General features: G+C 35.4%; 1 protein-coding gene across 1 annotated transcript in view; it reads left to right on the top strand.

Moving 5' to 3' along the window:
- Positions 1–19946, top strand: part of TNKS (tankyrase) — a 176230-nt gene that overhangs the window by 44729 nt on the left and 111555 nt on the right. Inside the window, exon 3 of the mRNA XM_060001288.1 lies at positions 2607–2702. Within this exon, the coding sequence (XP_059857271.1) occupies positions 2607–2702 (96 nt within the window). The remainder of the gene's footprint in view (positions 1–2606; positions 2703–19946) is intronic.

Here is a 19946-nt window from a genome sequence, read left to right as displayed (position 1 = left end):
GTGGCTGCTTTTCCTCTGTAATGATGGGGTTGAGGCAAGGCTGAATAGCTGAGACAGAGACCATATGGTCTACAAAGCCTAATGTATTTTCTCTCTGGCCCTTTACAGAAAAAGTTAAGATCTGAAGGTTTGGTTCTAGGACAAAGCAATGAATTAGTAGTTAGTGGTAAAGTTGAGAGTACAAATACATTTTAAAATGTGCTTTAAATATTAGTATTAGCTGATATGTATTGTCAGGCTCTGTGCTTAGTACTTTTGATGCTATTTTTTGTTCCCATTTAATCTCCCCAGTGCTGCCCTTTTATAAAAAGTTAGGTAGGTTTAGATCCCTTGTGGTCTAGTTATGGATACCTTTATTGCTCCTAAAACTCTTAACTCTACTGAGTTTTGTGGGTTTTTTACCCATATCTGGTGAATTAAAATGGTTCGATTATTTTCTAATGTGGATTTTGTTATCAGCATCTGGTTTGGAAAATTCAGCTGCTTCTTCCCTGTTGCTACATAACTCTGCAGTGATGTTTCTGTGTGTTCAGGTCCAATGAACGAGATGCATATGACTCAAAAATGTTTAGAAAACAGATACTTCTAGTGAAAAGATTACTCCTTTCAAAGTCAACTAAAACAAAGCAAAACTGCAACTAAGCTGTAATGGCAGATTTCTGTTGCAAAATAGCAAAGATATAATAGGTAAGGCTGAGACTTAGGTGACTTTTGGAGGAACAATAAGGCTTTCTGTGTTTTGCCTCTACCACGCATTAAGCTGCAAAGTAAAAGCTCCCACCATATTTTCATCAAGGATTGTTAAACTACGTTCTTATACTTCTTGTTTAAAGCAGGTTCTGAAGTTCTCGAAGTATGCAATAAAAAAACTCAGCTTTTCATGGTAGCTGTCATTTCTTTGTTTTCCTACTTTTTGCATGTGATCACTCAGCATCTAAATAAAGATATAGCGATAGCTGTCATCTTTACATTTGATACATGAGCTTGCTTCATGATAAAGACCCTTTACAAGCCAAATCTTCATGTTGGGATTTCTTCCTGGAATAAAAAATATATATATTGTTGTGAAAGCTTATTCATTATGATGAAAGAATAACTACCGTTTCACATTATGGTACTTGCTATTTTGTGCTACTTTTGTCACTTTATAAACATCTGGAAAAGAATTATGTTCGTTGCTTACAGTCAGGAGTGAAAGTCTTAGCAAAATCTCACTGCATCTTTTCAAGCCATGGCTAGTTTTTGTTATCCCAAGTCTGAAAGTATCCAGGATTTAGTGCAAGAGATGCTGATGCACGCTGTCCCAGCAGCTGCGCCCCAATTCTAGATAAGGCTATTCCTTTGTACCTTATAGTAAAGCCATCGACTAGATGGCTTATGTATTAAAGGGAGAAGAAGAGCTTTATAAAGCTCTATTCTTAGTAATATATGAGGCTTGCCTTCCAAATATTCCTAAAGAATGTATGTACTTTAGCATGGGACTGTTAATGAATGAAAATCTGGGACACATCAACAGTCATTATATATAACATGTCTTTAACCATTTATTTGAATTTAATATTTCTGCTTTGTTTTAAATTTATGCTATAGAATATTGGTAAATGGTAACAACTCCTGTTCTCTCCAGGAGTACACAAAGTGTTAGATTTGAACTGTTAGAATAACTTGTAATTGAACTTTGCTTATTAGACTAGTTTTTAATATATTTATTAGTTTAACCATTGGTTGGGTAGTGTTATAGCAACACCCGCCCTCCCCTCTCCACTATCCCCACCCCGCCCCTGTACACACACATACCAGATATAGTTGAGAAATGTTTTAGATTAATAAATTATATCTGGATTTTACTTAAACAGTGATTCTCTCTTTTGGAAGCCTACACATCTCAAAATTCTCTGTAGCTACTTTTTACACAATATAGCATGTGTAATATTCATTCCTCAGCATATATCATAGTGATTGAATTTCTGATTCTAAAAATTTTTGATGGCCAGAATTATTGTGGAAGGCAGTTCCTTTCTGCAGCTCGGCTGCAGGGAACCAGAGTTGCATGCGTTACTGTGTCTGGTAAACTTCTTGGAAGCAAGCCAGTATGTTCTGATGCGTTTCCATACATGTAAGCAGTGAGCACTAAAAGGCTTGCACAGCATTACAGCTGTTCCAAGACGAGGAAGCGGTGGGAAATTCAGCAGTGAAAAATTCAGCAGTGAAGCAGCAGCAGCAACAAGCAGCCACAGTGGTAGTAAAGACAGGGCAGGCTCATAGTGAGAGGATTTCACAGCGCGAGGCAGCGAGCATACAGCTCCCCATCCTTCTGCCTGAAGGAGGCAAACCCAAACTGTCTGTTGCAGGATTTTTCTAGTTTCGTGTTTATGATGTTAAGTCATGTGATAATACTGTACCACAAGTTGCCAACTTCGCTTTACTCTAGAGAGGATCCTTTGCTGCAGAGCTTTTTTTTCTTTTTCTTTCTTTCTTTTTTTTTTCTTGAAAGAGAAAAAATTGTGCAATGTATGTTTATGCCTACACCATGCCGAGGCGGCACTTACCAGTAAATAATCTTTGTATCCCTGAGGTAAGATACTGTTTCTGCTTTCCCTGCACAGTGCTGCTGCAGCACGGAGCTGATCCAAACATTCGGAACACTGATGGGAAATCAGCCCTGGACCTGGCGGATCCTTCAGCAAAAGCTGTCCTTACAGGTAAGAAAACAGAGCTGCCCAATTATTTTATCTACTAGCTATTGGATCTATTTGCTTGCTTTTAAAAATCTTTATGGTCTGAATTTTATTTTATTTTTTACTGATAAAAGCTCAACAAATATATATGCCATTATCTCTACTTTATTATTGATTTGTTATATTAACTGTTTTCGTTAATCGCTATACTGGCATAAGCATAAGCAATAGGATTGCTTATTATACTTAGAATTTCTGAGAATTACAGCATTAGATGATAACATAATTATTCATGCTTTGGACTTTTTTTTTTTTTATGGTTTGGATTGTAATTTCCTGTACCTCATCTTCTCAGTTGATTCTTTTGAAGACCTTCACTATTGAGCAAGCAAGGGCATTTGTATTACTTTATAAAAGTAGTTTTGATCGGAAAGACAACCTGCTGCCTTATTGCTTACATCAATGGTTAAATAAAATATGATGCCGCTCCTCACTTGCCACTCTGTTTATATTTTTATCATTATCTTCTCCCTTTTACCATGATAGCAAAGGACTTTTTAACTGAGGCAGTGGATTACCTTCTTTCTTCAGATAGTAAAAAAATTTGGCTTAAGTATTGGTTTTATTAAGGCAAATGTCAGGAACCAACAAAGGAAATGCTGGAATAGAAAGGCTCTCTCAATAACAACATAGGAAATAATGCTATAAGTGATGTGATATTGAGCAACCGTTTTCACTGATCTTCATTCGCAGAACGCTGCATTGGATCTATTTTTGTTTTTATTCTCAGCATCTGAGTTCTGCTGCCTTTGCCTTCTTTTACTTAACTGACATTTATAATTTGGAGCCTCTGTCACTGCAGTACTCACAGTATTGTTTTAGGTTGTATGAAAGTAAATGACTTTTAGCTTCCTTTTAAATTTGTCCAGGTTTGAAGAAAATAAATCTTTTATTCACTTTTGAGTCCATTTTTAACAAAGATTCTGAGGTGAATGGAAAATATCTATATACAGAAAGCTTTGAAAATATGTGGAATTTTGCTTAATTACTCTGCATGGAAAGACAACTTGCCTCAGTGTTAAAATTAACATAATCTCTGCTAAATCAGAGTAATCTGATTTATCTAAATTAATAAGAGTTTAGGTGATTTGGTTGCTGAATCATGATAACATACACTAGAGGAATAAAGCTATTTTAAACCAGTGTAGATAAGAAGAATTTTAAATATAATTATAAAGTTTTAAATAATGAAATTAAAGTCTGTAGCCTCAGGGCTGCTGTTTAGGTTCTGCAGCCTTTCAGTCTCTTCCTTTAGCAAAGCCCCGGGCAATGATTGCAGCCTTGGAGTGGTCTCTGACCAAAGGAGAAAATTCATAGTACTAGAGGGATATTATAAATGCTGACCAAGACTGTCTCTGTATCTGTGTCCTCTATCTGACCTTTCCTTCTCTTCAATCCTCAACACCTGCCTTGTCCTTTTGTTAGATTTGTCCATTTGTTCATTTAATGCAGCACTGCTTTAGATCCACTTTCACTTTTTTTGAAGGCAAAGTTTGAATATAAGTTATGAACAGCAAGAAGCTATCTTCTAAGTGGAAGTGAATTTCAGGGGAGCTTATACTGGCTGTTAGTTTGGGAAAGAAATTTGGCAGAAAAACTCATAGAGACCAAATCTTCCTGGAGGACAGATACCATGTCTGTTAAACTTCCCCGGAAAAGCATCTAGCACTGTATTTGGCTTAGATAGGAAGATATTAAATTCTTCTTGGTCATAATACTGAGCTCATTAATTGTTTTTTTCACAAATATGCTCTCTTGGAAATGACATACAACTTTTCAGATACGATTTAAAAGAAAAACATTCTAGTGGAAAATATAAGCTAATGATATTTACACACTCGTGTTATATAATGCAGTGAAATATATTCCAAAATGTTTTTCTGCCCATGCAGGTTCTCTTCTAAGCAGTTCTTTCCGATGGAAAGAATTCTATTCTGATGGAATTATGGTGGAAGTATTATTTCCAAAGTTAAATCTAAAAGATTGAGCAGTGATAAAAAGAGAATCTTTTGAAAGTCTTAATTTAGAGTTATTAGAGATTATTCTAGATGATGTGTCATTATTTTTATGCCAGATGTAGTTGTAGTACCATTACTTAACCTTGAGGGTGAAGTTTCTGTTCTTTATTTTTTTCGTCTTTGGGAATTTAATTGCCAAAGATGACTTCCAAAATTTTTTATGTTACTGCTTTTGTGCATTGGCTAAAATTATGTATAGATATATGTATATTCCTTAAAGGAAATTAACAAAGTGAAAATCTCTCTTACCAAATATTTTAAAATAAATAAATGACTAATACCCTCTTCCGCATAAAGAATGCATGAGGTTTTACAGAGCTGTATAAAACAACAACATACCCTTAGTCTTACAGCTAAGGGAGCCCAGCATATAGCCATCTGCTTTGAATAGTGCACTTAGGTATTTTAAAGAGAATAATCAATTGGAAAGACTCATCAAACTCTTTGTTGAATTATTAAGTGAATGATTTGCTTAGAAGAGATCTTGAGGGTTTTTTGTTTGGTTTTGGTTAATGACTGAAGTTCTGGGCAGTCAACTGAAGGACTTGGAGGTGGTTTTGTTTGTTTATTTTTTGTTTTTTAGGAAACAAGGATAGGAAAAGCCTAAACAAGCCTTGTAAATTTCATTGAAGAGCAGTTTCGGTGTGTTATGATTATGGATTTTTAAAAAATTACTTATTTTGACCTTTTTTTCTAGGTATAAAAAATACATTCATTTAGAAATTAGGGAAAATAGGAAAAGTACAAAAAAAAATTACTCATTATTCTACCACCTACAGAGAACATTCTGGTATATTTTATTTATAACCTTTTTTTCTTAGTATACACACCCCACATTCTTCTTTCTCTTTAATCAAATCAGCCTTATACATTACATATTGCTTAATAATCTTTTTTTTAATTTAGTTATATGAATATTCCCAGAAGGTGCTAAGTATTCTTCTGCAACATGAATTTATAAATTTCATGGTATCCTTCTATGGATATATTAGTTTTTTGAACTAATCCTCTAGTATTTACCATTTAGGTACAGTGTTTTCATCCTTTATTCTTCCTTGTGAATTTAGAGTTATTTTATCAATTCCATTGGAATTATGCTTCTTTACCATATTCAGACTTAGCATCCACACACATGTATCTCTCTATTCCTGAATGAAGTATGTGAGGGTTTGGTGAATGAGGAGCTTCCTTTTTAAAGGGCTGCGCTGCATGTGGTATTACTTTGCCAGAGCTACATGTAAATTAAAGGTGGTTGACAAAGGGAGTGTTCATTGAAGAGGACAAGGATGTAGGAGTATTTGTTAATCATGTAAAGGGGATTCTGTGGGGTGCAGTGGGAAGTTGGGTCATAAGAAGAGGTGACAGCAGATTGAGGCTGAGAGTTTGGGAAAGGATAGATGGCCAAAGGAGAGTTATCGTTGGCAGAACTGAGGATGACAGGGATGTAAAGTGAGTGAGTTTAGATGGTCACGAGGTTGCCAAGGTAATTCATCCCAGCAGTTTCCTAGTAGATTTAGGGATAGAGGAATAAGGGAGAGGGATATACTTGCGCCTGGGTTTCTCAAGAATAAACTTTCGTCTGGATTCATTGCACTTCTGAGGAAATGCTAATCTGTGATTGATGGGCTGGCTCCCTTTCTAGAAGGAATCAGCTGTGGCTCAGGCTAGAGGCAATGTTGAGGGGTCTGGTATGTGCTTGCTGAGCCTGGTGTGTTAAATCAGCAAGATATATCTGGAATCCTATCTCTTTTTTGTTCTTCTTCTTCTTTACTGCTTCCTACTGCTTTTCAGATAAAACGAAAACCTTCAGCATGATCAGCGAAGACTTAAATGATCTGGACCCTGCCTCGGTAGGTTTGACTGCTAGGTTTTGCTTAAGCCAAAATTTAGGATTCCTTTCTTCTTCTCACGTTTCGAAAGCAACCTATCAGTAATTCAGGTCTACCATACTTTCAAATCCCCAGTCCAACCATTTCTTACCAGCTTCACTGCTCTAGCCCTTGTACACGCCTTTTGTCTTTCTTTCATGACAGCGGTAGCTTCATAATGGGTCTCTCTGCCTCCACTATAGCTGGAGTGGTCTTTCTAAAGCATAAATCAGTGCTGTGATTAGAAAATTCATTAATATATTCTCATTACCCCTGAATAAAATCCAGACTTTAACCCTAGCCGACCATGATCAGGCCCCTGCCTTGCATATCTCTGATCTTGTCCTGTACTGTGTTCTCCCGGGAGCTCTTTGCTTCAGCTACAGCTGTATGCTTGCTGCTCCTCACACAGATGAAGCCCCTTTCTGTGTCTGCTCTTTACTAAAACTGGGACAGTGCCCCAGAACTTCACATCGGTCATCAGTCAAATCTCCACTCAAATGTTTACTCCTCAGAGAAGCCTTCTTGTTCTCAATTCCATTAGCTTACTTCATTTTCCTTATGGATTTATTACTTTATTTTCTTTATGGATATATGAAATTGCATTAGTTTGTTGTTGTTAATTTTTTGCCCCAATAGAATGCAAGCTTCACAAGGATTTGGGCTTTTGTCTCTCTTGCTCACTTCCTTGTGCCCAGAACTTGGATGAGTCCATGAAACAATTGAATAAGTAAGGACATCTAGGCTCTGATTACTGGTCACTGAGGGCAGCATATTTTCCAGGTCCTACAAGTACTCAATAGCTATTAATTGTTTCACTCTCATGCTATATTGTAAGAGTCTTATTAAATTTTCTGCTTCTTAAAAATGGTTTTGAATTGCTTATAGTCATGTATACCTCTTAAAACACAGTGCATTAAAGTTTTTCTTTTTTTTAATTGGTGTGATGGGTAAGGTATCTATTGAGCCTTTTTCAACAGATTTCTTGGTTAGTTCCTTTGCTTGAAAATATTCCAATTCTGGAAAGATCAAACTTCCTGCAGCTGTCACATCAGACTTCCAGATGTCACATCAGACTTCAAACCAAGGCCTAATTTTTACTCTTCTTTTGGTTATTGTTCTGTTAATGGGCTGTTTTGCACATCAGCTGTACTAGAGTGGAGCATATTGCCTTTCATGTGTAGTACATTTTTACTATCAGCCTCCATGACTGAAGACAGATTTCTCATGTCCTTAATTTGAACTTAAGTAATTATTTTTATCAGTTATTAGGAAATCTGATAGTACAGTGTACCTCCTAGGAAACAAACCATGAAAGGAAATCCCTTACTTTTAAAGAAAAACTATATGTTTATCCACTTCAGTTTTATTAGGTGAAAATTATTGTTTAACATGAATTCCTGATTTAAAAAAAAACTCCCTTTAGTATTAGAGCAAGAAAGTTAAAAATTGTCATTGAAATAAAACAGTGTGAATACTCATTTTAAAGATGTGTTGAAAATGTTAATCCCTTAACTGATTGTTAAGAAAATTTCATTAATGGTTTGATCTGTCTATAATTTTAGACATGAGCAGGAAAATTAAGATTTTGTTATTAAAAGTGATTGAAATACTTTTTTGAAACCTTAAAAATATGAAAAGGACTTAGGAGAGAAATATAAAAGTAGTACCTTTTTAAAATGACCATATCTGACATAGGTCACCATGATTTAAATTTTAAAGTGTTATTTGCATCTTGAACAAACAGGTCAAAGGTTAACCTGAAGCTAGTTCATTTCTTCCTTTTAGCACCTGTTCAATTCATTTAGTAGTTTTTATTGATTTGTCTTTTAGGTTACTTGCAGCAAGGCAAAGTTTTTTTTAGAAGTTAGCTTTATGTAAAATACAGTAATAATAATAGCAGCTGACAACTCCTGAATGCTTCTGTAAGCCAAGACCTGTTCTAAGGGCATTCAATCCTCATAACACTCGGAGATAGATATTATCACTGTACCTTTTTTTACACCAGAAGTTGGGTTACTTTTACAAGTTCACAGTCCTTAAGGGAAATTTTTGGGATCTGAACTCAAGCAGTTTGGCTCTAGAGTTCAGTATTCTTATATATGCAGAATCAGATTTTTTAACCCACTCATTCATTTAGAAGGATGTGGTATAAAACACGTTTGAAAAATTGGACTGACCCATAATAAATTCAGGGTTTAAATTCAATCCATTAATATAATGTTTCTCTACTTTCTTAGCTTAAAGATTGTTCTTTTCAAAAAGAAGAAAATTTACCTGATTAATATTACCTGCAAGATTTATCATTATATTATTATAAGAAAATGACTTACTTGCATAATAAATTGATTTATCCAACTTTATAAATTATGTTCTTAAGTCTTTGCTCTCTAGGCAGCAGGCTTGAAAAACATTCATTTGAAATATTGAGAAAACAGTATTTAGAAGTGTCGTGTTGACTTAAAAAAATGCATAATGTGAGAGTTGCGAGTTAATTTTTATTTGGGGCAAAATGAGGACTACAGCCTGGGAGATAACTGAGAGATAGCTCTCAGATGACTCTGAGAAACTGCTCCAAGGAAATGAGGGGAGGAGCCAGGATATATAAGAGTTTTGCAACAAAAGGACGGGTAGTCAAAAGATTATCTTCAATTAAAGAAAACCAGATATCTCAAGTTAAGGAATTTAGCGCTTTTCTGTGTATGGGAAGATGCAAGAGTCTGGGCTCACTGAAATCATTCCTTTGATATGCACCTCAGCTTTCTGGGGCCAGTATCCTGTATTTTCACAAACCGAGTTTCCTCAGGGCTCACCGCAGGGAGTGGCTTCAGTCTGATGGCTGCTAGATGGCAGGTATTCTTTTCAGCTCTGAGTTTCCTCAGGGCTCACCGGCTCAACCCCTCAAGGAGGGTTGCAATCCTTGATGACTGTGACATCCTTTGTTTATTGATATGGCAAGAAGTATTCCACTTATAAATATTCCATTCCATTTATAAATATTCCATTTATCAGAAGCTATAAGGAAAGATATAATAATCAAAATGTTTGAACTATTCAATTCATAATGAATAAGAGGCAGCTCAAATAGTTTTAAGTGTGTACACCTTAAATGAGTTACAGATAGTTAGACATAAATATATGGAATGGGAGAGAATAGAAATTTTCTGTTTAGATAACCCAGAATTCTAGTATTTCACCCTCTTCCCATCAACCTTTTGTGTAATTAAAGCCAGCAGGCCTACTTTAATGATCATTAAAACCAGCATGATCATTTAACTCATCAAAAATGACATATTTGTGAAGCATAATATCTTGTTAGTGTGTACTCTGAGAGCAACTGTCATTTTCCCTAGTAAACTGTAGCAACCTTATAGCATTTTCATTGCAATTTATATTAGAGCTTCAACTACAGCCAAATTACTGTTTTAAATGGTTCTTTAAAATTTTCTTATAATAATTACTGTTAACATTTGCTTTCTTAAGTAGAACGTGTGACATTAGAATTCATTAATGCTTTAGTATTGTAAGGGTTAATGAAATTTTCATTAAACTTTCATTTTGACATAATTGTAGGTTCACATGCAATTGTAAGAAATAATATAGGGAGGTTCCCAGTACCTTCTTTATTATTTTCCCTTAGTGGTAACATCTTGCAAAACTGTAGTATGGTATCACAACCAGAATATTGACATTGATGCACTCAAGATACAAAACATTTCCATCACCAGAAATACCGATTCTGTAGTTTTCCCTACTTGTAATGTCTTTATTTTGGTATTAAGGTAATGCTGGCTTCATAGAATGAATTAGGAAGTGTTCCATCTGCTTTTATTTTCTGGATGAGATTGTTTTCTAGAAGAAATTATTTCTTTTATAAATGTTTGGTAGAATTCATCAGTGAAACCATCTGGGCCTGATACTTTCTTTTTTGGAAGATTATTATTCATTCAATATCTCTAATAGGTACAGGGCTAATTAGGTTATATATTTTTTCCTTGTGTGAGTTTTGGTAGCTTATGTCTTTCAAGGAATTTGATCTAAGCTGTCAGATTTATGTGTGTAGAGTTGTTTGTAGTTTTCTTTTGTTAGATACCTTTTAATGTCTGCAGAATCTGTAGTGATAGCCTCTGTTGCATTCCTGATAACTGGTAATTTGTGTTTTCTCTTCTGTGTTACTAGTGTTTCCTAGAAGTTTGTCAGTTTTATTGACCCTTTTCAAAGAACCAAGTCATTGTTTTATTGATTTTTTTTTCAGTTATGTTGATTTTTGTTCTTATGTTTATTATTTCCTTCTGCTTACTTTGGGCTTATTTCACTCTTTTTCTTGGAGTGGTAGTTTAGAAAATTGATTTGAGACTTTTCCTCTTTTCTGATATATGCATTTAGTGCTATAAATTTCCCTCTAAGTACGACTTCGGCTGTATTCCACAAATTTTGATACATTCTATTTTTACTTTCATTCAGTTCAATATATTCTTTTTTAATTCTCGAGACTTTCTCTTTAACCCACGGTTAAATACTTTCTCTTTAACCCATGGTTAAATATTTAGTAGATGTATGTTGTTTAGAATCTAAGTGTTTGGAGGTTTTTCTATTACCTTTTTGATATACCTTCTAGTTTGATCTGATTGTGGTTAGACAACACTTGTTATGTTTTCAGTTCTTTTCATTAAAAAATTTTTGTTCTATGGCCCAGAATGTGGTCTATGTTGGTATATGTTAAATGGGCATATAAAAAGAATGTGTTTTGGCTGTTGTTGGATGGAGCGTTCTATAAATGTCTCTTCCATCCTGTTCGTTGATGGTGTTATTGAGTTCTTCTCTATCCTTGCTGATCTTTTCCCCACATGGCTTTGACTGACATCACAGGAGGAGAAGAGGGGTGACTTCGTTACCATTGGGCTGTAGTGAAAGTTTGTGGCAGTCTGTGGTCTCCACCAACACTGTGGTGAGGAGGGGCTAATTGTTACCTGGCAGAGATAAAGTCTTGTTTCCTAGTGAGCTTGCAAATTTAGACTCATCACAGGCCTTTGCTTCATGAGTAGGGGTAGAGCCACAGTTTTTTTGTTTTTGTTTTTCTGGGTTGTTTTCGTTTTTTGTAGTATTTGACTGGAAGAGGCAGTTATTGTCTAAAGGTTTTCTGTCATGCCAGACTTTCCCTTTCCTGGCCCTTTGGCTTGAGAGAACAGGCTTTTGTTTGTCTGCACCTATTGGCATTTTCTGAGTTGTCAGCTTCTTCAGCTCTTAAGTCTGTATATATGGGGCAAAAAGGACTTGAGAACTCACCACCATGAGTCATTCCTTGGGTACCAAGGTCCTTAACTGGTCTGCCTTCTTCTGTCCACCATTGAGAGTGTTCTTATATATATTTTACATATGATGTCTAGGTTTTTTTAGGTGTACTTAGTGGGAAGAGTACAGAAAAGTACATCTACTCCAGTTTCCTAGAAGTAGAAGTCTTGAAACTACTTTTGATCAGTTATTACTATTTGGAATCAGTCATTTCTCATATGTGTACTCTGAGGATTTAAGCATTGAGTGTAACTACATGAACAATAGGAATTTCGGTGGCATGCTTATTTTTCTAAATCTACCTGCTGATCAGAAACATATATTTAAGCAACTGTGAGTTATGAGGGGTATGATTGGACTCTCAGTACTATTCATAGTGCTGCAGAGAACTTAATTGTTTAATGCATTAGCTTTTTATAGGTGAATAAAAAGCAAAATTACGATTTTAGCATTTACAGCTGAAATAATTCTGACTAAAAGTAAAAGTTATCAACAGCTTGCTGCTTTATCAGTTGGTAACTGGTAGATAAGCCCATAGTCCCCTCCTTCATGATCTTCTTTCTGTGCTGTTCATTATTTCCATTTACTCTGGCTCAGCCCTAAGGTTGGAATAGCCCAGTAGCCAGTATTTTCCTAGTTTATCTAACGTAGGAGAATTATTTTTCTGAAAATTTAAAAAGTCATTGAAACACATGGCATGAGGCTTTATTATTTAAAAAATGAGGTGTCCCTGAATAGTGGAGTAAAGGGAGTAATTGGTAATTATTTAGGATTAAAGAGGCTTTGTAATTAAAGTAACTAACTTAGTGTTGGAGAGTTTACTGATGGAATTTTTGCAGAATACCGTCTTTTCCTGCTGTACTCCAGCTTTGTCAGTGTCCCTGCCTTACCTTACTCATTCATAAGGCTGAGAAAACTGGAGCAGGGTGTGATGGTGCAAAAAAATATAGGTTGACCTAAAACAAAAACCTTCTTTGAACAGATACCCACTTTTGTGCCTGGTGTTTTCTAGCAGAACTTGCCTTACACCTACATTTTCCTACCTTCCAGTGTGCTGTTTAAGCAGATATCAATGAGGAACATGTGCTAACTGGTAGGAAGAAGCGAATGAGCTGTGTATACACATTTGCTTAGGGAGCAGTTTCTCAAAGCTTTGGACTAGGATGGTTGTTGGTGACCTAGGAGGCACTGTGCTCTTCCTAACCCTTTGCCCACTTTACGGAGGAAAAGCTATCACTAGCAGCAGGTTCGTGGCCGTACTGCAAGACTGCAACACTGGCTATATAGCACAGTTACACGAATTTTTGGAATCAAGAATATCTGCATTGGAATGTCACTTCTGCTGCCTACCAGTTGTGTAGACTGGAAAGTTACTTTGCATTTCGAAGCCGCAGTTTCCCAGTTTCCCAAATTCCATGAGGAATTTCCTTTAGCAGTAAGTTATTAAGACCAGATGAGCCATAGATCTGCATCAGTATGATTAGGAGGGTGTGGTAGAATTCTGCTCCTCTAAGAGATGTTGATTCCCTTGTCTCCCTCTTCTCCCACTGCCCATCCCCAAGTCTTCACATGTCTAATTTAGCTTGATGAAGAAAAGAGGGCATAGTTATTCTGTTTGGTGGAACAGAAGATGTTTGTTGTGTTTCTAATTCAGGAAAATGAATTAGACATACATTCATTAAATATATTAATATAAGGAAAGATGGGAAGTAAGGAAACTGCCCTGGAGCAAATTGTGGTAATTCAGGCCTGAGGATGAAGCAAAAGTAGAATGAAGGAGAAAGAAGTAGAAGGAAGAAAAAGGGGTGGGTCCGAAATACATGAAAAGCACAGATCTAGCATAATAACAGTATATGTGTACTTAACTTTTAAATTTATTTAGGATATTTGCAATAGACTAGCTGATAGTTCAAATAGTTTTGAGTATGTTTAGAAAGAGCTTCTTATATTTCATTGAAAAAATAGATGCCATCAAATAAGAAGTTAGTGCTATGACCAGTTCCACCAGCCTAGCTGCATCTGTACTCAGATACTCTGCATTCCTTCTCACTACAATGAAAGAAGCATACTGCTTCTGGCTAAGGTCAGCCCTCTTCTGAGTTTGCTCTGGATCCTATCCCATCTCACTTACTCAAGGACCTGCAATTATGTTCTCCCTATTGGCTTATACCATTTGCATATAGACAGATTCTAATAGCTCCCACTTTAAAAAATAAAGTAAAACAAAATTGTTTTCTCTTGATCGCTGCATCACTCTCTAGGCACCCATTTTTCTGCTTTCCCTGCAGAGCATAAAGAGTTTGCTCATGGGTTCTGTCTGTTTTCTTACTTCTTATTCTAAACTAAACTTACCTGGTCCACTTTTTGTTCCTAACCACTGTACTGAAATATTTTCTTTTTTCTCCCCAAGTTTATCAGTAAATTCCATCATCTATATATATTCCTCCCACACACACAGTGGTCACTTCCTTGTGCAGCCTCTCAGCAGGATTCAGTATAATTTCCTTTTTGACATAGTCTCCTTGTGCCTTCCAGGGTACTATTATTTTTCTCCTCCATGAAGCAGTATATACATACTCATGAGCTTTTCTAAATTTCCATACAGTTATATGAGGCCATTATTAATTTGATCTTTTAACAAAAACGGCTTTTGATTCTGTTGATTCTTATGAGGCTATTATTGTGTTAGATGTTTTTGCTGAGTATTAGAAACCTCCTATCTATCAATGTGTTGATTTCAGATGTTTCATTTTAACACTTAGCTAGTTCATAAAGCAGTTTCCATAACATTATTAAACACCTATAATTTTTATATAGCAAGAATCCTCTTGTGCTTCTGAAGGGTGTCAAAAGGGATATTCCACGGCTGACCTCTGTCCCCACCCCCAGCCATGACATTGTCACAGTCAAGAGCCATTTTAGGGTGTTTTAGGGTGTTTTAGATTGAGAACCATCCGAGACTGAGAACACTCCTGCTCCAGTGTGATATGATTTTGGAGGGTGTATTTTCACTTATTTGCTTAGGGGTCATAAAATAGACTGATGAGAAAGAAGCCATTGGTAATTATTTTATGGTAAAGCCATATTTTATGGATAAATAAATTAAAAGATAAATCTGTCTTCTGCTTTAAAATATCTCTCATATATTCCAATCTACAAAATTTTAAGTTTTATATTGGTAAGCTTGTTCTTATTTAATTTTTTTCCTTTTTCTGTTTTTGATTTTTCATCTTCTTCAGTTTCAAAAGACTTTTCCAAAATAGTACTAAAACAAAATCTAGCATTGTTGGTTGTGTTTTTTTTTTTTTTAAGAAAAAGGTGACAAGTTTTTAAGAATTTTCAACATGAATCTAACTGTAGAATGCAGATGTAGTTATTATAAAAGGGCATCTGAAATGGCAATGATGCATGCTTCAATGGTTGACTCATTTTATAAATCTTATGGAAAAGGGGAGATCAGCATTGGCTAATCAAATTCTACATTAAATCTTTGAAAAGGCTTTGACTAGATCATTAGTGACAGTTTTATGTGTTATTATTGTTTATATCCTGAGAGAACTTAATGATATTAATAGTTGAAACTTGTAATTAGACCTTTGGTAAGTAGAAAGATGACAGATTTCATACTAAAATAACAATGAAATTTTTACAGTTTATACTGTTTAATGCAAATTCAACTCCCATTTTTTGCCTCAAAGTTGCATTCTAAAGCATTGAGCAAACAGAAACTAATGAACCACCTGCATTTCAAATAAATAACCACACTAAAGGAAATAAAGAAGAACTAGTCTAAGTAACTTTTGAGCGCAGTTCTTTGACTTTATACCTTCAGTCTAGAATGGGGTAAAAAAGGGCAATTTCAAACAAACCCTCACTTCCTTCTATTAAGTTGTTTTGCAATAATATGGTATAGTAATTCTGAACCTATTTTAGGTGTATTGTAAGATTGAGTAAATAATGAGAGTAATGGATTATAACCCATTAGATAAAACAGGAATAGATATGTTCATACAGTGATAATAAATGAGTGAGTGGGGAGCGTTCTTTCTCACTGTTGGAATGCGCATTGATAAATGTGGAGGAACTGTTGAAATTGGAAAATCACCATTTGCAACCATCACTTGCAACTGGCTAAGACAAGAATCCTTAGTGGATGCTAAATCTCAAGGACCAGATCCGATGAGGAGCAGGATGTTTGCGTGGTTCTGAGTGTGGCTGTCGATAGATGGATTATTACTCGGGGAAAACAGTAACTGTACAGTGGAGAAATCTGATAATACCCTTACTGGGGAAGCAAAATTAATATAATCAGTGAGAGTCAGATAAACCTTGCATGCTGTCAGATGTAATACCTGAGAAGGACACAACATCTCTCATGTTGTATTCTAGCCAGGGATGCATAACTAAATCTCACCGGGAGACATTAGACAAACACAAATTTAGGTGCATTCTACAAAATAATTGGCCTGTATTTTTCAAAAATGTCAGTGTCATGAAAGACAAAGGCTGAGGAATTATTTCAAATTAAAAGAGATTAAAGAGACATGACAACTAAATGCAAAATACATGATCCTGGACTGGAGGGGGGAAATGCTATAAAGGATATTATTGGAACAATAACAAAATTGGAATATGTACACTCTATTAGATAAAAGTATTGTACTAATGTTAAATTTCCTGAATTTACTTACTATACAGTGCTTACGTAAGAAAATATCCACGTTTTTAGGAAATAAACACTGAAGTAATAAAAGGCAAAGAGACATGATGTATTGCAACCTTCTGAAATGGTTTAGAAAATTGTTTATTGCTTCTACATACATACATAGAGATATAGAGGGGAAAGAGAGAGGATATAAAGAACATGGACAAAATATTAAAAATTGGTAAGCCTGGGCAAAGAGTATATAGGAATTCTCTGTACCTATTTTGCAGTTTTTCCCTGTGTTGGAAATTATTTCAAATGAAAAGATTTTAAAAATTATCACCCTGGGCAAAAAAAAATGTGACAGTTTGGTTTATAAATTATATGGTCACCCTGTACTATTTTTTTCTACTTTTCATCCTCATATAGTCTCATTTTTTGAATTACTAAAGCTCAATCTTTTTTTTTTCTTTACATTTTACTTTTTTTTTTTTTTTTAAATCTTTTGGCTGCACTGCGCAGCATGTGGGATCTTAGTTACCCAACCGGGGATCAAACCCGCACCCCCTGCATTGGAAGGTGGATTCTTAACCACTGGACCACCAGGGAAGTCCCCTCTTTACATTTTACTTCTAGCTACATTGGTGTCCTTTTCTGTTTATTACTGCATCAAAATTAAATGCTTGTTTCTTTTCTGTGGATAAAGTTTCCTTGTTTTAGATCAGAACACCATCTTATGGGCATTGTTAGAATTGTTAACTTTCCTTGTTTTCTGTCTTGTTCTGAAGGAAACTCTTGGGCATTAAATTTGTTGAGATTGTTTTGAAACAAATATCCGTACCCTTTTGTCTTTCTCCCCCCCTCGCAAGACCACAATAGACTCAATGTTCCTGTTTGGGTGAGAGTATATTCACGCTGGTTCTTTGAGGATACATGACCTTAGTGGGCACAAGGTGGGTACTAACTATTTCCTAGGAAGCTTTTTAATCAGATTAGCCTTCTTGTGCTTCTGACTGTGATAGGTAGGTGAACAGTATTTTCTTTTCTCAGGGAAAGGGTCAGGTTTACTTAGAGTGTCAATAACTTAGAGTATCTTAAAATTATGTGTTTGATAATCAGCCTCTGACAGTTTTAGAATTGCTAGATTTCTTTTGATGTGGACATTGAAGGTCATCTGAATTGATAGCCTGACAGGGCATGGAGAGAAATACAGTGAATTATGTGCTCAAGTGTTTCTGAATGAAAGGGGGAAATATAATCAGAAATAATAATGAGTACTGTTTTTTATATGTGGGAGTTTCTTTTAAAAGAAGTAGTTATTAGGAGATTAATTAGACAGTACTAGATAAGGAATGCTTTACAAATAGGCTGTCCTTTGATTTGTGGATTATCAGAACTCGTCATCTCCAGTTTGTATCTCTTTTCTTTCTGAGATGGAGTAACATTCTGTGTATGAGTTTTTCTTTATGTCCTTTCCCTCAGGTTTTTTTCTTTGTGGGGAAAAATTCATTGCTCCTTATAATTCTAGTTATATGTATTTGGCTTCAGTGTTTGGAAATAGGGCCCAGGTGAGTGAAGAAGAATCTTTTTTCTCTATTGATGTTCTAATCTTCCCATATATTGTTTTCCATTATTCTATTATCCTCCATTGCACTGAAATGAATGCAAAATGAATGATATATTGCTTATGACAAGACATAAAAATGACTCTTGTTTTTAAGAAGTTATTAGAATGCCAGTGGCAATAACAGACATGGGAGAGTATCCTATTCTCCAGAAGAGCGACCGATTTTGTGAACTTGTTTGCAGAATAAGTCTTCTTTCTTTTTTTTTTTTTTTTTTTCTGTACGCGGGCCTCTCACTGTTGTGGCCTCTCCCGTTGCGGAGCACAGGCTCCGGACGCGCAGGCTCAGCGGCCATGGCTCACGAGCCCAGCCGCTCCGCAGCATGTGGGATCTTCCCGGACTGGGGTACGAACCCGCGTCCCCTGCATCGGCAGGCAGACTCTCAACCACTGCGCCACCAGGGAAGCCCCGTCTTCTTTCATTTTTAAAACCTAATAAGGAAAAATAAAATAACTGCTTGCCTATACTCTTTGTAAAACAGAAAGAAAAACCTACCAAATGGTAATATTAATGATGGTTTATAGAAGAAAAGGCTAGCCAAGAATGTAGAAGGAAAAGAAATTCGATTAAGAATGGAAGCAATATTTAAATGCTTTATGCTTAGTACCATCATACCAGAAGTTTATGATTTTACTCATTTCTTTCTCTTAAGGGTATATTTTTATACATAGTCTTCTTGATATTTTAATTCTTAACCAGAGAACATTTGACACTTAAAGGACTAGGACTTCATAGAAAGTTCTTGGATCCTTTTATATTTCCCTACGTTTACCTTAATCATGGCTCTCAGTGTCAATGTTACTTACTGTCTCCATTATTTAAAGTACACTTTGGGCCAAATATCATGCTTAAATGTTGTGGGTAGTACTTTGAATTATTGCGGGTTTTGGACCTAAAGATCTTCTAATCTCCTGGAGAAGAAAATAGCCATGATCATACAGACACACACATACATTTTACATGATTACTTTTTTTTTTAAGAACAGAAGAATAATGTTACTGAATGATAGTTTATATATTTTGTTTCTGAAAGAAAAGAAAACGGCAGACATTATTCAACGTACTTTCTTTAGGTCCTTATGTGATGCTTTTCAGAGAAAAATGGTTAACAGAAGTTGAGATGCTCTTTTTAAACATGATTTGACCAAAGAATGAAAGTAAAGATAGTCTTTCCTAAGAAGTATTTGAAAATGTGAAGTAGAAAGTTCTTTTATATGTGTTAGAAGCTATAAGAGCAGAAAGGAGAATGGCATATTTTTTGGAATAGAAAAAATAGGAAGTGAATGTACATACATTGTAAAATTGGTGCCCAGATCACAGAGCTAAAGAACATTTAAAGGAATGAATGATTGCAAACTTTCTATAAACCTATTAAAGGATGGAAATGAGGTAGCTATGTCCGGAAAATTTTACTCATAGAGAATAAAGTGAGTAAAGTCCTTAAGAAGCTACAGAGATTGCAGAAAGACAGGTTTACAAAATGGCTGCCTTGCAACAGAGTTTCCGTCAAAACAAATGGTTGTCTTACCCACTTCTGTTAACTTTTTTCCTGTGAACCTGAGTCGGAAAATATTGCTAAACTTTTATCATCACACTTTGCCAGTAGATTTGCATTGTCCAGTAGTGTGATATAATTGTGTAAATGTTCTCAATGTTGTTATTTAAAGCAAATCAGAATGCTGCTTTATAGATTCTTTAAGGTTAAAATTCAGGAACACTAGTCTATTTTTTAAAATAGACCTATCTTTAATTGGTCTGAA

The sequence above is a fragment of the Delphinus delphis genome, chromosome 21, assembly GCF_949987515.2.
Source record: "Delphinus delphis chromosome 21, mDelDel1.2, whole genome shotgun sequence".
Lineage (NCBI taxonomy): Eukaryota > Metazoa > Chordata > Mammalia > Artiodactyla > Delphinidae > Delphinus > Delphinus delphis.
The sequence above is the reverse complement of the archived record's forward strand: the minus strand, read 5'-3'. Positions and strand labels throughout refer to the sequence as shown.